General features: G+C 31.2%; 2 protein-coding genes across 2 annotated transcripts in view; both read right to left on the bottom strand.

Moving 5' to 3' along the window:
* Positions 1–3,295: 3,295 nt before the first annotated feature.
* On the bottom strand, positions 3,296–4,509 carry LOC127109305 (nodulin-26). The gene is made up of 5 exons (XM_051046046.1): positions 4,393–4,509; positions 4,066–4,290; positions 3,776–3,973; positions 3,613–3,674; positions 3,296–3,506 (listed from the first exon to the last, which is right to left on the bottom strand). Exons 1-5 carry the CDS (start codon positions 4,507–4,509, stop codon positions 3,296–3,298), a joined length of 813 nt encoding a protein of 270 aa, XP_050902003.1.
* A 4,566-nt stretch (positions 4,510–9,075) lies between these two features.
* LOC127109289 (uncharacterized) overlaps positions 9,076–16,125 on the bottom strand; it is a 25,175-nt gene continuing 18,125 nt past the window's right edge. The window contains exons 3-5 of the mRNA XM_051046045.1: positions 9,740–9,924; positions 9,309–9,542; positions 9,076–9,216 (exon numbers count right to left, since the gene is read on the bottom strand). Coding sequence (XP_050902002.1) covers positions 9,076–9,216; positions 9,309–9,542; positions 9,740–9,924 — 560 coding nt within the window. The remainder of the gene's footprint in view (positions 9,217–9,308; positions 9,543–9,739; positions 9,925–16,125) is intronic.

Here is a 16,125-nt window from a genome sequence, read left to right as displayed (position 1 = left end):
GTATTCGAGTTATGCTCTTTGAAGAAATCCTCGAGCTACTAATCTTAACTTTTGTCTTGTAGTCGACCCGTTAGGGTTGTGTTTCAGCTTGAACACCCAATTCACTTTGATAGCTTTTGTGTGTGTTGGAAATTCAACTAGCTCCCATGTATTATTTCTTTTGGTCGCTTGTAATTCTTCGACCATAACTTCCTTCCATTGTTTATCCCTTAAGGCATCACTATAGTTGGTTGGTTCAGCACCTGCAAGTAAAGTGAAATAAACTAATTCTTTGTCTGTTGTGACTTCATCATCGCTAACTACTTTATAGTCTTGAAGCCTTCCTGGGAGTACTCTGGTTCTTTGAGGTCTTTGGCTTGTGCTAGCCACACCCTCTTTAACTTTGACTGTGTCTGGAATATCAACAACTGCTTCGACTTCGACTTCATCAGTTTCTTCATCAACGTTATAACTCATCAAAGGCTTGTTAACTACATCACCAAAATTACAATCCCAAGCACAATTTTTATCAATCACAATATCTAGACTTATTACGATTTTATCATTAATTGGATTGAATAACCTGTATGCTCCAGTTTTGTGATATCCTACCGGAATCATAGGTTCACTTTTATCATCAAGTTTCCTTCTTCTTGCATCAGGAACATGCTTGTAGAAAATAGAGCCAAACACCTTCAGATGACTCACTGATGGTCGTTTTCCACTCCACACTTCTTTAGAAACCTTGTTTTTCAGCTACTTGGTAGGGAACCTGTTCAGAATATAAACAACAGTGGTTACAACTTCACCCCATAAGGACTTTGGCAAATTCTTCTGCTTCAGCATGCATCTCGCCATATCCAATATGGTCTTGTTTCTTCTTTCTACTATTCTATTATGTTGAGGAGGGTAAGGAGAAGTTATCTCATGATCGATACCATGTTCTGCACATAACTCTTAAAACATATTGGACGTGTATTCGCCACCTCCATATATTCGCAGAACTTTGGTCTTCTTTTGACTCTGGTTTTCGACAAACATTTTGAATCTCTTATAGATTGAAAATACTTCATCTTTACGCGTGATCACATAGATCCAAAGCTTTCGATTGTACTCATCGATAAATGAGACAAAATACATGTTTTCTCCAATTGTATGATCTTCAAATGGGCCATATACATATGAATCTACTACTTCTAGTATGCAAGAGGACCTCATTGGCATAGTCAATAAGAAATACTTTATGGATTGCTTTCCTACTAAGCAACCTTTACAGAGTTTGTCTGGCATCTCAAGACTTGGTATACCAATTAGCATATCTTAAGTAATTAGTTGTTGAGTGACCTAAAATTCAAGTGGTCAAACCTCAAATTCCACAACCAATTATTCTTGTGGTCGGCAACTGTTTTGAGGCATTGTACCTCAGTCGAATTGATCGTGGTCTTAAATCTCGTGTTCTTCGACATAGGATATTTTAAGACCCAACTATTTTGGGATTCGAACAGTTCCAACACTCCATCTTTCATAACCACTGAGAAACCTCTTTCTACCAGTTGTTCAACACTTAAAAGGTTACGATTCATTCCAGGTACATAGAGTATATCTTTGATCATAGCTTTTGCTCAATTTCTCGTTTGAATAAATATGTTGTCAATACCTTCTGCTTGCAACGAGCTATTATCTACAAGTTTGAGCTTTCTCTTCTTCGATTCGTCGAAATCTACAAACCACACTTTCCTACCAGTTATGTGATTTAAGCCTCTTGTGTCGAGGAACCAGATTTTGGAGTCGACATGGTCATCTGCAACTGCAACCATAACCACCATATCTTCAAAATCATCTGAATCCTGGCTTACAAGGTTTGCACCTTCATTCTTGCCTTTTGTCGTTCCCTTGTCTTTTCCTGTACTAACAATTCTTGGGAAAGTGACCCCATTTTTCATAGTTATAGCACTCACGCCTTTTTTTCTTTCTCTTTTTTGTCTTTCTGATAGAAGTTTCCTTCTCCTCTTTTGGAGGATTCAGAAGTCCTATCATCAACCTTATGCTTTTAAAGATTCGACCAAGACTTCTTACTCTGAGTCTTGTCTCCTTTTCCCTTGAACTTGTTGGAAACAATATGTTTCTTCCATGTCTAAGCCTCTAGTGCTTGTATCGAATCTTGAACACCTTTACTTTCGACGATCCTCGTCTCACATGTCTCCAATGAACCAAACAAATCTTCCAGTTTCATGGTTTCAAGATTGTTAGATTCTTGAATGACTACGATAACGTGATCAAAGTGAGAGGTCAACGTACACATTAACTTCTCAACTATCATCTTATCAGTTAGGGTTTCACCAAAACCTTTCATGATATGGACAAGATTACGCACCTTCGAGACATAGCCTGCAGTCTTTTCTTCCTTTTCCATCTACAATAATTCATACTGCCTTCACAACGCCTGCAATTTAATGATTTAAACCTTCTCACCTCCTTCGCAATACTTGACAAGAATATCCCATGTCTCATTCGCCAATTCAACATGAGAAATCCGATCAACGTTCATTGCGTCTACCGCCGATTGAATATAAAACTCAACCTTGCAGTCTTTCTTCTTGGCCTCCTTGTTTGTGACTCTTTGAGCATCCGTTGCATTCTCAGCAAGCTCAGAGATGTCATTAGTAACCACTTCTAGGATTTCAAGAAAGCCAAATAGTGATTGCATCTGTTTTCTCTATCAAATTCAATTCTTGTCGTCAAGAATTGGAAGAGAATTCGAAATGCCATTGTTACCATTCATCTTTGCAGCAAAATGTGATTAACAACCCATGATCCCGAAAAAACGATCACCGACATGTGATTCTCAAAAACACGATCAAGAAACTAATTGGACTTCTATATGCCAATTTGTTAGTGCGTGAGACACTTTGAGTGAGGAAAAGAACGAGAGAGAATGAAAAGTAATTGATGAATTGTTCTTATTGAAAACCGTTAAAACTAAATTACAATTAAGTGTATATATACAACTATATTACTTGTATACTAAGTAACTAAGATGATAAACCTTAACCCTAACTAACTTAGGCTTGGACTACAACTTGAATTATATCACAACAATATCAATGTAGATTAGACTAGAAGCAACATGTTTTAAATGCTAATAAATATCTTGCTTAAGGAAAAAATATGAAAAGTTAAACTTTTCATTTACTTTAGTTGTATGTACTATACAAGATTACTTTGCACACTAAAAGCAATAATTCTTTCCTCTACATTTGGATCCTAATACATGGATATATTCAAAACAAGAAAATGAATTTAAATTCATTTATAATCACAGGCTTCTGGAACCTTTAAGAAATGAATTACTCTCGGTAAGCCCACCTACTGGTGTGTTTGTAAATTTGACGAAGTTATATGTCCATGTTCCAGCCAAAGCTCCTAAAACAGGAGACACCAAATATATCCATATTCCTCTATATTCATGGTGCACAATAGATGGCCCCAAACTTCTCGCAGGATTCATTGATGCTCCTGTGATTGGCCTGTAAAACATATTTTCACTCAAAAGTTAGTTTTAAATTTAATTCTCGCAAAACTTGTTGCACTTAATAATCCATATATAATTTATTAAGATTTTAAGAGTAATACCCAGCAAACAAAACACTCAAAGTAATTGTAGATCCAACTACAAGTCCCGCCAATTCACTTATCTACATAAATAAATATAACTAATTAATATTTAAAAGCTTTAAACACATATTATATACTGCAAATTTCAAAATATGTTATTATAAAGAATCATGAACTTTACCGCTCTATCATCCGTGGCAACTCCAGAAACGATGAACATAAGGTAGAAAGTGATTATAAACTCAATCACAAAAGCTTGAAGGTCGGAACCAGAAGGAAGTGTTCCCACAAACTGGTTTTCTTTGCCATTGAATATAAGCTTGAGAGCTCCACTCGCAAGTGTTGATCCAAGGAGTTGAGCAATTATATATGTTGGCACCTACATGTAAAAAGTAAATGAAAATGAATAGTTCTAGAACATAGGTTACAATAACAACATCATGTTATATATGTTTGGTTTTGGTAATTCACCTGCATCAATGGAAATCTTCTGCTAGAGGCATGAGCAATGGTGACAGCGGGATTAAAATGAGCACCGGAGATATGACCAAGAGAATACACCAATACAACGACGGCGAGTCCCCAAACAATTGCGACTCCAGGAAGTGTCACCACATTATCATTGTTAAGGTTTACAACTACACAACCACATCCCACAAATATTAAAAAGAATGTTCCCACCACCTCTGCTACCAACTATATTCAACAATAAACATAACCATAATTTTAATCATGATTTTAATTCAAATATCATATGTGTTATACAATTCATTTTTTTAAACATTATTGTAGACTCACCTTCTGCAAAAGAGGGACACGATCTTCAACCATTGATTCATCCAACTTTTCTGCGGCGTCTCTCTTTACATTCAAAATCATATCCAAACTTTCATTTCTTTGTAGACTTTCACCCATGATTAATAGATAACTATTATCGATAACGTTTGAGATGAATTGTATCAGAGAATGCTGTTATAATTTGGTTATGGGATTAGAATGGATGAGTAAAGATTCGAAATAGAACATCAACAATGGTTGATAGAGGTAAGTTTTTGGTTAGAAAAAACAGTTGGGAAAATGAAATCTGAAGAGAGATTACTAGCCTTTGAATAATTTTTGATAAGTTGATAAAGTTTGACGCGAAATAGATAACATAACTTCAATTATAGAAAATGCAATGTAATAAACATTCTTTCATTAGAGCACTCGCGAAAAAATCGATCTTGTACCTTATTTTTGTGACAATAGAGTAATCGTGTTTTATTTATCTTATCTTACATGGCTATTTACATTCCAACATCTAATTATTTTTACTAATTTCTTCTATTGCTATTTTTTCAAAATATATTTAAGCTTGTTTGTTTTAGAATAATATAAAGTTCATCAAACGATAACTCTCATTTGATGAAACGTGAATCTTTTATATTATTATCAACATTTTTCTACCAAATCCTTCTATTCTTTGATGAAACGTGAATCTTTTATATTATTATCAACATTTTTCTACCAAATCCTTCTATTCGTCAATGTCCATATTAGTTATAATTGTTTTTTCTTCCAACCTGAATACTACAAAAACATTTTTATAAATCTAAATAAATAGTATAAACAGTATAATGATAAATCTTGCAATGACCACACCTAAATACAATAATGAATTTATAAAAAAAATAAGATTCAGAAATATTGAAAATGAAAAATGATCATCATATCATAAAGTTACAGAAGATCGCATTAATCTATACATACCATGGTGCATAGAACTCCACTAGAACATCTTTTGTTTCATCTAAAACAACCTTATCAAAGTTATCAGAGGAGAAAACTATCACACTAGATGAACAATAAAATATCTTCACGATGGTACCTACATTAATGATATATTTTATACTAATGATAACATATAAGATATCGACACTAACAAAATTGAATTTAAAAACAATAAAAATAATATGAAGAACATAATTGATGACTAACTAATAAGGAAATATATATTATAATAGTGACAATCTATAAGATACGAATAAAATTAAAAAACAACATGTGGTGGTTAGATTATAATGCTAATTATTCATAACATTACTCAAAATTGTAAAAGTAAGTAATTGAAAAAAATGTGTATGAAATGATGAAATTAACAAAGAAAGAATGATCTTATGCTAAAGATTCTTGAAAAAGCATACTAGAATCTTCTATATAGTCCACATAAATACATCATTCCATGTTCAGAAAACCAAAACTTCAACGGTATGCGCGCCTTCAACATCATACACAATACAAACATCGTGCACGACATTGACATGTCAACAACTATACAACAGTAATTAAAAAGTACAAAGAGGATTGAACCCACAACTTTTACCACCATGTTTAAAAATCAACCATCTATTGTCTGACCAATGATAAATTCAAATTTATTTTTTATTATTTATTTATTTAATATAATATTTAATATATATTTTTCTTTTTTAATACAAAATGAGATCCATTAATTTGGAGGTCCCGGGCTAAGGGTCGTCTTGCCCTTACTCAAGGTCGACCCGCCTACCTTTACAAGTCAACTTCATCCTCAAAATAATCATTTATATAACCAACTAGCAAGCTACTTGTGCCAACGCACTGGTAAATTTATTTATATACGGTATAAAATATCTTTAGATACACGTATAAATTTGAAATGATTTTTTTTTGAAGAATTGTTGGTTAAAATAAAATAGATATTGTCTTAACAATGACCTGTAAAATGAAAGTTAGTAGTGTACACCATTATTGAGTGATATTAAATTTTATACAATGTAAAATATTTTTAGATACACATGTCAATTTATAATTTGTTACTTAAATGTAAAATGAACAATGATCATATAAACTCACTTGTCTTAAATAATGATATAAAAAAAGAGATCTGTTAGATGGAGAAAGAAAAAAAAAATCCACATCTAAAAATAAAATTTGTGTCTCTTAAATAAAGACAATTGTTGATTAAAATAAAATAGATATTGTCCTGATAGTGACACACGAAATGAAAAGTGTCTCTTAAATTAAGTGTTATCCAATTTGATACAGTCTAAAATGTATTTAGATACACATGTCAATTTCAATTGAGTCACTTAATTATAAAATGAACAATAATCATATAAATTATAAATATTTTTCTATAGATAATAATTATTTTTTTATTTTAGTTAAATTTTGTGTTTTTAAAAATTCAACATTTTTCTGTTTTCTTCTTCATTAAATTAAAAAGAGGTTCAAATTTTTCTATTTATACTTAAACAATAAAATAAGAAAAAGAAAATGGAGTGGGGAAAAATTAAAATGAAAGTGAGAAAGTGTGAGGAAAAAAATGTGAGAAAAATTGGAAATTTGAATTAAGAGAAGAAAATGAAGAGTGAGAAAGTTAAAAGTAAAAAGTGAGAAATGAATGAGGTGACAAAATGAGGTAGTTTTAATTTTTTTTAGTATTTGTTAATTACAAATATGCCATTTACTAGTACAATTTATTAAAAAGAAAAGGATATATTAAGAAGTTTGGTGGTAATTTATTTTAATGGATAAATAAGTGATTAAATCGACAACAATCCTAAAAGGGGATTCCTAATCAGTAAATGGTTAATTAAAGTCATTACCTAAAGTGACTTTTTTAGATTGGACTTTTGGCTGATCCAATCCCACTACCATAACTTCAAGGTCATGCAAACTTAAAATTACCAACTCTCAATAGTAGTTTGGGTATCAAAGTGTTTGCAAGTCCTCAGACGAGGACAAATACTCCAATCAACACCCCCATCACGCTATTACCCGAAAGTACTCTGACAATAATTTGAATTTGAGCTCTAGATCAAAATACAAGGTATTAAGACTATCGTCCTTGTTTGATAAAAATGAAGTTCAAATAAATCTATTGAATATCATTTGTAATAGTTTCCACTAGGGTTTTCGGTACCTAAGGTTCAAATATGTTTAGGTGGCGAAGCTCCAACTCTTTAATAGTGGTTATAAAACATTTTGTTTTAAAACGTACATTTGTTTGCTTTCATTTTTGGAAATCATCATAAAGTTTGTACTTTCAAAATTTTATATTGGGAAACTCAATCGCTAGATCTTTTGCATGCTGATTTATTTAACATATCAAAAAATGATAGTGACCGATAAGTGTAAAAATTACTTGTTTATTACTATTATACTCTCACACACTCATTAGCTTACTTAGACATGAAGTAACATAAGAAATATACAATTTATACTAAATTAAGATTTGTCTTGACAATTACGCATTTATGATGTTTTATATCTTTTTGGCTTAAATAGTCTCTTCGTCGCTGTAAGTTAGCCTGTTTTTGAATTTGGTCTCTGTATCTTTTTTTTATCTGAGTACCTATATCTCACTTTTCTGTTGGCGTTAGTCCTTGGAGATAGATTTCTGTTACAAAAAAAGGTGACTGGACAAACGACGCACACATGGAATTGTTTTATAATTATATGGGGATAATACGTGGAAAACTAAGTGGAAGGGAATTAAAAAAAAGGACTAAATCCAAAAAAAGACACAAATTTGCATCTCTTCTTCTTCTCTTCAAATATTCGTCGCTTCTTCCTCTCTTGTCACTCTATTCAAACCTAGTGCAGATTCAACCATGACAACATTATCTGTAGGTAATTCCTCTGTGTCTGAAATTCCAGTTTGTGGTTGCAATAAAGCAATGAGGATGTTCATCTAAAATTCAACTAAAACCCCTAAAAGAAGATTCTGGAAGTGTTCTAATTCGGGATTAGGTTTCTCGCTTTTCATATGGGATGATGAAGTTGAACGTAGCACATCAACAGAATACAAAAACTCAATCAGATGCAATTGCTCAGAGTTTGTTCAGGAGTTTGGTTGCATCATTAAAGATCTTGAAGCTAGGAAAAAGAAGAAGACGAAATTGAAGTTGGAAAATGAAAGGAAGAAGACCAAAATGTTTAAGCTTTTGTTGACTCTTTCATGGTGTTTGTTCTTTGCTTACCAGAAATGGTAGTGATTGTCATGTTCATCATGTCTGTAATTTATTTTTGGTTTTAGTCCCTAGAAGAAGGGTAGTTGTTAAATTTCGTCCCTGTAAAGATACATTATTGAATGAACCAGAACGTTTAAAATTTTTAATTTCTGTCCCTATATTTTTGTAGCTTTTTGTATTATATCCCTGCTTTTTAATGTTATATTTCTATGTCATCACTGTATTTTATGCGTTTACTTAATATTGTAGAACATAAAGACATATAAAGTTGTCTCAAAATAGAACAATGACACACCATACATAAACCACAAAGAAGTCTCAGAATTACATAAAGGCAAAAGGCAAATAATTTTTTCTCAAAGTACAACAAAGACACACCATAAATAAACCATAATGATGTTATATGTCTCAGAATTACATAAAGTCAAAGGGCATAGACTTTAGTCTCAAAATACAATAAAGGTGCAAGACACCAACAAGATGCTTATGGAGCCTTGTCCACATCCATAGGTTGTGATTGATTACTTCCTTTTCCTATCAGGTCTTTACATCTTAGGACCCTTGTCTTGTCACTTCTCCTTAATTCCAATTTTCTTGCAACATTTGGTTTGTATGTCTTATTTTTCTGTAAAATATAGAATATTAGAGGTGCAAGACATCAATAGAATAATTCCAATCATTGTGAAATGGTATATTAAACTCAACTAGTTTAAGAACTCTTGGGGTGGTATAAGCAGGTGTAGTAGGTGCATCATCAGTTTGTGAAGATGTAACAGGTTCACCTTGAGCTGGTGTAATTGATGCACTATGACTTGGTGCAGATGCAACTGGTCCATTAACAACAAGATTTGGTTGAGTTTGAGTTGCCTCAAATGCGGATGCAAGATTTGCAGCAAGCATTTCAAACTCAGGGTCAACATCAATTTGAGTTTCATTTGGTTGTGGTTGTTCCTGTGTTGCAGTTTCAGCTTCAGTAGGTTGAGTTTGTTCTTGTTTTACAGTTTGAGTTGGTCATTGTCCTGTTGCTGTTTTCTTTGGCTTTCTCTAGACAATCAAGTCAGAACATTTGTAACATATCAATGGCATTAATAAAATATCAATTACAGAGATTCCAATACCTTTCTTTTTTTAGCTTCGAGGTCAAGTACCTGACTTGTACAACTTCCTGCATCATATCCATGTACACCACATCTTGTGCAACAATAAGTTGTTTGTGTTCTTACCTTATTAGGGTCCTCATCAGATTCCCTCCTCCTCAGCTTCTTTGGTCGTTCAGGTCCTCTTTTATATGATGGAGACAACATCTCTTCCATGTCAACCTCCGACCACATGTCTTGTCCATTAATAAGACTTAGATTATAACCATAACATTTCTCCTAAGTATCTTTGGAATAATAGTCATCAACAAAATCTTTGGGGGATTGGTTCCTAAAACCTAATGCAGCGACGACATGTCTACAAGGAATGTCCACTAGTTCCCAACAGTTACATGTGAATGTTTTCTTTGATGTATCCACAATGAAACTATTCATGGTATGGGTATGTTCAACTTGCCATAATGTGTCACCACCAACTAGGGGTCCAATTCCCTGCATGTTCCACTTCCTTATCCAACCTAAGTCTAGGTCTAGGCATTATCCTATAATTCCATCTATCAATCCTTTCTCTTAAGTTGGCATTCCTATTCATGAGATAGTTTCTTATCCATTCACACATAGTTAATATTATTTTATCTCTTGCTATTAATATAGTGCTATTAAATGCCTCAAATACATTATTCACAAGAACATTAATCTGAGTTTTTCTTGGATAAGTTTATGGAAAACAAGGAATGTTTTGAACCTTGGGTGTAAGTGGAGTATTAGTGATGGGAGTAATATTAAAGTCATGACTGAGCCTAGGTTAAAAGGTAATGAAGAAGGTTGCTTAAGAGGCCCTTAAGGACAATATGCTTATAATGTTACTATTAAATATATAATGATGACACATGTTAAACAGTGGGATGTCTATAAAATTCGACATTTGTTTAACCATGATGTTGCTAACGATATTTTGAAGGTACCACTCTTGGAGGAAGTGATAGAAGATTGTAGGGTGTGGAAAGAAGAACAAAACGGTAATTATAGTTTCATAACTATTTATAGGTTGGTTAGGAGATTCCAATCAACCTAGATTAACCATAGTGTGGAAGGGGATTGGGGTAGCTTGTGGAACATTACGACACCACTAAGAGCCAAACATCTATTATGACGTGTATGTAGGGGCTGCCTCCCAACTCGGAATAAGCTTCGACAATATTTTGTCCCTTATCCATCTCATTGTAATTTGTCTGAGAATATCGAAGATGATGATTGGCATGTGTTCTTTGGTTGCATGGTCACTATCAAAGTTGAAAACTAACTGGTTTGTCTTCTATCATAGAACCTCGTCTTCAAAATTTTAATGATGCTTAGACCCTTATTCTTGACATTTGTAGTTAAGAAGATAAGAGGACTACGTGGAGAGTTACAATTTTGATTTAGGTCCTTTAGAATAACATAAATAATGTGATTTGGAATAATGATAGAGATGAGGAGTCCAAGTTAGGATTGCAAGCGTATCATACTTGCCATGATTGGTTTAAATCTCAAGATAATCATGTGAGTGATATCGACTCCCACAACAACCAAATGATGTGGAATCCGCCTAATGAAGGGTGGGTGAAATGTAGTGTCGATGCAGACTTCAATAAACAGAAAGGAACAACTAATAAGGATTGGTGTGTTAGAGATTGTCTTGGTAGATTCATCATTGGAGGTATATCGTTGGATGTTGATCTTTTATTGATTATAGAAGTTGAAGCCTTGGCCATAAAAGAAGTTGTTCAAGCAGCCATCTGGTTGCAACTGGATTATGTGATCTTTGAAAACGACTCTCAAACAGTGGTCCAAACTATCCATGCCAATTATGGGGTAGTTCGGAATTTTGTCTTATCACTATGTCTCTTAAGAGTCTTTTACAATATATTTCCAACTTTGAGATAAAGTTTGTCAAACATCAAGTAAATTCATTTGCCCACTTATTAATTAAAACGGTCCATTCTTAAACTATGCTTAGTTTGTTTAATTTAATTTTCCTCTTGTATTGAACAACAATTAATAATTGAAATGCATTAAGTTTGCTTATGTAAAAAAATACTTCTAGAGCACTCGTTAGAAATGTATTATCAACTTATTAGAAATGAATTAAAAGAAATACTTATTAGAAATGAATTAGGAGGTTACAGTTTGTCATTCTTATCGAAAAGTAAATGTTTGTACAAATGTTATGGTAAATATTGAATTCGCCAATGACTTGTCTTTAATTATCAATGAGTTTTGTCCTATTCTAGTTAAAAAATTATTACTAACTCTAAGAGTAAAGAAGTGTCTACTCCTCCTATGATTAAGTTGTAGACTTTTTTATTTATTTAGGTTCAATTTTTATTAAAAAAGAGAGGAAAACACGACGTATCAATAATCTTAAGAGATATTTCATAACCATTCTAATTTTCAAAAGGTATCTTACGATTTTTATAAATGCTATAAATATTTAATTGAAGAAAATAGAATATGTTTCTTTTTTATACTATATAAAGTGACACAATTTTCCTATAAAAAAAGTAATTGAATTGGTTTTTGTTTGTTACATACATATGAAAAAATTAATTAAAGCTTTCAAGTTTGTTTATACTAGTACTATAGGCATTTTATTATTTTCTCTATTTCTTACTGCAACTGATGCTAGTGGTAAATTTTTCTTTCCACCATTTAAAAGTGTTTTCTTCTTAAATTATATAGTAAGCATTTTCAATAACACTCTTTTATTCTTGTTTTGAATCACAGGTTCCAAATGTACTTCGTTCCTCGATTGTCTTTTTCCTTGCATCCTAGTTCGTGGAACACCAGTATGCATAAACGGTCAATGTTTTTGTATTCGTTAGTTTAGTGAAAAATAGTTCTATATCTTTTAAACTTTTAATTGTAATTGCAACTGTTATTATTGTAATCTCTCTTGCATTCTTAGTTATATTTTTCTAAGAATTTATAAAATATTTTCACCAAAGTTCATATACCAGTAAATTCAGGGCCGGCCCGAATAATTTGGAGGCCTTTTTCTATTTTAAAATTAGACTTTTAATAGATAAAAACACAATAAATTAAAAAAAAACCATATTTCATTTAAATGATAAACAAAATTATAATTTTATATATATATATATATATATATATATATATATATATTTGTTATAAAAATTTGATTTATTGAAGTTTAATTTTTCGTATGTTTCTACTCTTACTATTCACAATTAATAGCAAAATTATTACCATTTAATGAGATAAAATAATTTCTTCAAATGTTAATAATAAAGTATTTTAATTAATAAACAACTAATAATGTGAAATTATAAATTTTTAATGGAAAAAAGTTGATTAAATGAGTCCATAACAAATTTTAAAATGGGCCTATAATAAATTTCAAAATGCTATCATAATAAAAAAGGTTGATTAAATGAAAAGCAGTTTTTATGCAAAAAAGAAAAATGTAGAGATTTAGGAATCAAACTCCCATGCTTTTTCTTTCTAAAAGATCCAAACACCGCTAGGCTAGTTTATATTACTTGTTCATATTTGCAACTAAATTTATATATTATTTAATATTATATTTATATTAGGCCCAAATATCAAATTTGAGACCCTTAAAATTTGGAGACCCTGTGCGGTAGCACTCCTTGCACATCCACATGGTCGGCCCTGAGTAAATTAAGTGTTTGATAATAGAAATATTGTTGAAATTTTTTCTCATGATAAATAAATTCTTCTATAAACAACTGAACTTAAAAATGAAATAAGGAAGACTGACATTTAGAAAAGAAACTCATAAAATGACCTTTGAACTTTATATTAATATGATTGGAAACGAAAAACCCACACATGACATCATTCTTCACTGCTTCCTATCACCGATTCAAATCATCACAATGCTACTTCTTCAACGTCGTTAGAAAACTCGAAGATTAACAACTACTAAGAAACTAGGGTGTGAGCCTCGTCCACGATAATAATAAAGAGTTACGATCTAAAAATATATAGGAGTAAAATAAGCATATATAATGTGGTAAATCAAACACAACAACTAACTTGTTCTTAAACATACTCCTTCCGCTCCTTTTTAATGATCATTTTTTGACTTTTTACGCATATTAAGAAAACTAATCATTATTGTTACTTTTCAAACAATAATTATTATTTTACCAATAATACCATTAATTATTTATTATATTCACTTTACTTTTTCTCTCTATAATCATTATCTAGGGGTAATTTTGACAAAATTGCAATTAATACTACCTTGAACTTTGCAAGTAACAATTAAAAAGAAACAATTTTTTTACAAGAAAGTGACACTTATAAAGGAACGAAGGGAGTAATATAATAACTTATAATGCACAAACCGCTAGATGCAATGACTATATGCCAATACATATGATTTTGGAAGATTAAATTCATCTTCCTAGGGTTATGCCCCTTGTACATAATTTTTAATGAGTTTTGTTGATCTATTTTGTGTTATTGAGTTTTTTTAGTGATAATCTAATCTCATGGTCTTCCAAGAGACAACCCACGCTTTCTCGTTCCAGTGCATAGACTGAGTATCGGGATGTTGCTAATGTGGTTTCAAAATCATGTTGGTTCCACAACCTTCTCTTGGAGCTTCATTTTCCTATTTCCCATACTACTCTTGTGTATTGTGTCATTGTTAGTTCTATCTACCTATCTGGAAATTCTATCCCAACATCAACGTGCAAAACACATTGATATATATATATATATATATATATATATATATATATATATATATATATATATATATATATATATATATATATATATATATAGTATCTTTTATCTCAGTTTCACATACGATGTAACGAATGACGTCATGAAAACTACACACTTTAAACATTGTTTTTTTTAAAAAAATCAACGGATCTGTGTAAAGGTCATGAATTCGAACCCCAAAGAGACCTTTTTGAAATTCTAAAATGACGAAAACACATGTCTCATCGATTTTGACATTTCTCAGACGGGTATACCATTTTTCCACCTTGGTTTTCTCATAAAACTAAGGGATATAATAATTTTGAGTTTATTAAATCAAATGTGGATTGACTATTTCACTAAACCCTATATTGAACATGTAACTTCTTAAAATTGGTTAGAAAATTAATTATATGAACAATTGTGTTATGTTTGATTAACAACTTACATTGATTAATGATTTTGAAGCGTCATGTAACTTATCATTCATCTCACGCTCTTTTATGGTTAAAATATCTTCAATGTTTAGTTCTTTATTCAACACTTCCTTTTCTACTAATTGATTATTGAAAGTATAAAATTTGATGCTTTGAAAAATGAACGAATATGAAAGAAAGTTGAACGAAAACTAGAAGTATTGAAGAGATTTTAACTACAAAACAACATGAGATAAATCATGAGTTGCAGAATGTTAGAAAATTATTAATCAGTGTAAGATAAGTTTCAAATATAACTTAATTTTTATATGATTATTTCAAAAATCAATTTAATAGGTTAAATGTTCAAAGAGGGGTTAGTGAAACAAATAATCGATATTATATATAATAAAATCAACATGACGAAACAAGATGAGAGTTGCACAAAGAATCACAAAAAATATAATTTCAATATCTATATCAAACTCAAACACAATAACAAAAACTAAAATACAACATATAGATTTAATAAACTCAACTCAAGAAGAACAACTTACATTAAATAAAACAAAAGAATTAACAACATCAATAAACAATCGATAGGGTTTAGGGTCTCAACAACGTAAAAAAAAATCAATAAACTTATAACATAAATTTGTTTAAACAGCAAAAGCGATAAGAGAAAACCTCTTGGGGTTCGGATCTCAACAACACAACAACAACAACAATAATATGACAATAATATGAGTAGTGATATTTGACGTACCAGATCTCCGAAGAAGAAGTAAAAGAAAATGACTTGGATCTCTAAAGAAGAAACGAGAGTCCTAAACACATAACGTCTTCTTATTGAAGATGATATGTGTTTATAACTCTCGTTGTTTTGGGCTTTTTTGTTAAGTTCTCTTTGTTAAGCATTTATTTGTGTTTTTTAGACAAGTGAAGCTGAATGCTACAAAGTAAAACTATAAATATCAGAGAAACATATTTATCTCGACTAGAAAGAAAATTGAGATGAAAAGTAGCGTATTTGTAGATTAAAAATAAAATATTTAATAAGGCGTCATTTTTAATGAAATAAAAACATAATTTGAAGTTGTTGGGATTCGAAGCATGTACATTGAATAAGTTTACCCCTTAATTTTCAAAACAATCGACGAAGTATATATGGTATAGTTTTTTTTTTAAAACAGGGAATGTCCATGAATTTTATCTCGGTTTTTCGATATGTGAGGTCAAATCATTGTCATAAAAAGTAGTTTTCTAGTAGTAATAATA

This window comes from Lathyrus oleraceus, chromosome 1 (assembly GCF_024323335.1).
Source record: "Lathyrus oleraceus cultivar Zhongwan6 chromosome 1, CAAS_Psat_ZW6_1.0, whole genome shotgun sequence".
In the NCBI taxonomy this organism is placed as follows: Eukaryota; Viridiplantae; Streptophyta; class Magnoliopsida; order Fabales; family Fabaceae; genus Lathyrus; species Lathyrus oleraceus.
The sequence above is the reverse complement of the archived record's forward strand: the minus strand, read 5'-3'. Positions and strand labels throughout refer to the sequence as shown.

What these genes read in the sequence shown, in the direction of transcription:
- LOC127109305 (XM_051046046.1), bottom strand. Translation starts at nt 4,509, where the DNA reads ATGGGTGAAAGTCTACAAAGAAATGAAAGTTTGGATATGATTTTGAAT. An exon ending in GTGTCCCTCTTTTGCAGAAG is followed by an intron (nt 4,291 to 4,392) that starts GTGAGTCTACAA and finishes TGTTGAATATAG; the next exon opens with TTGGTAGCAGAGGTGGTGGG. An exon ending in GAAGATTTCCATTGATGCAG is followed by an intron (nt 3,974 to 4,065) that starts GTGAATTACCAA and finishes TTTTACATGTAG; the next exon opens with GTGCCAACATATATAATTGC.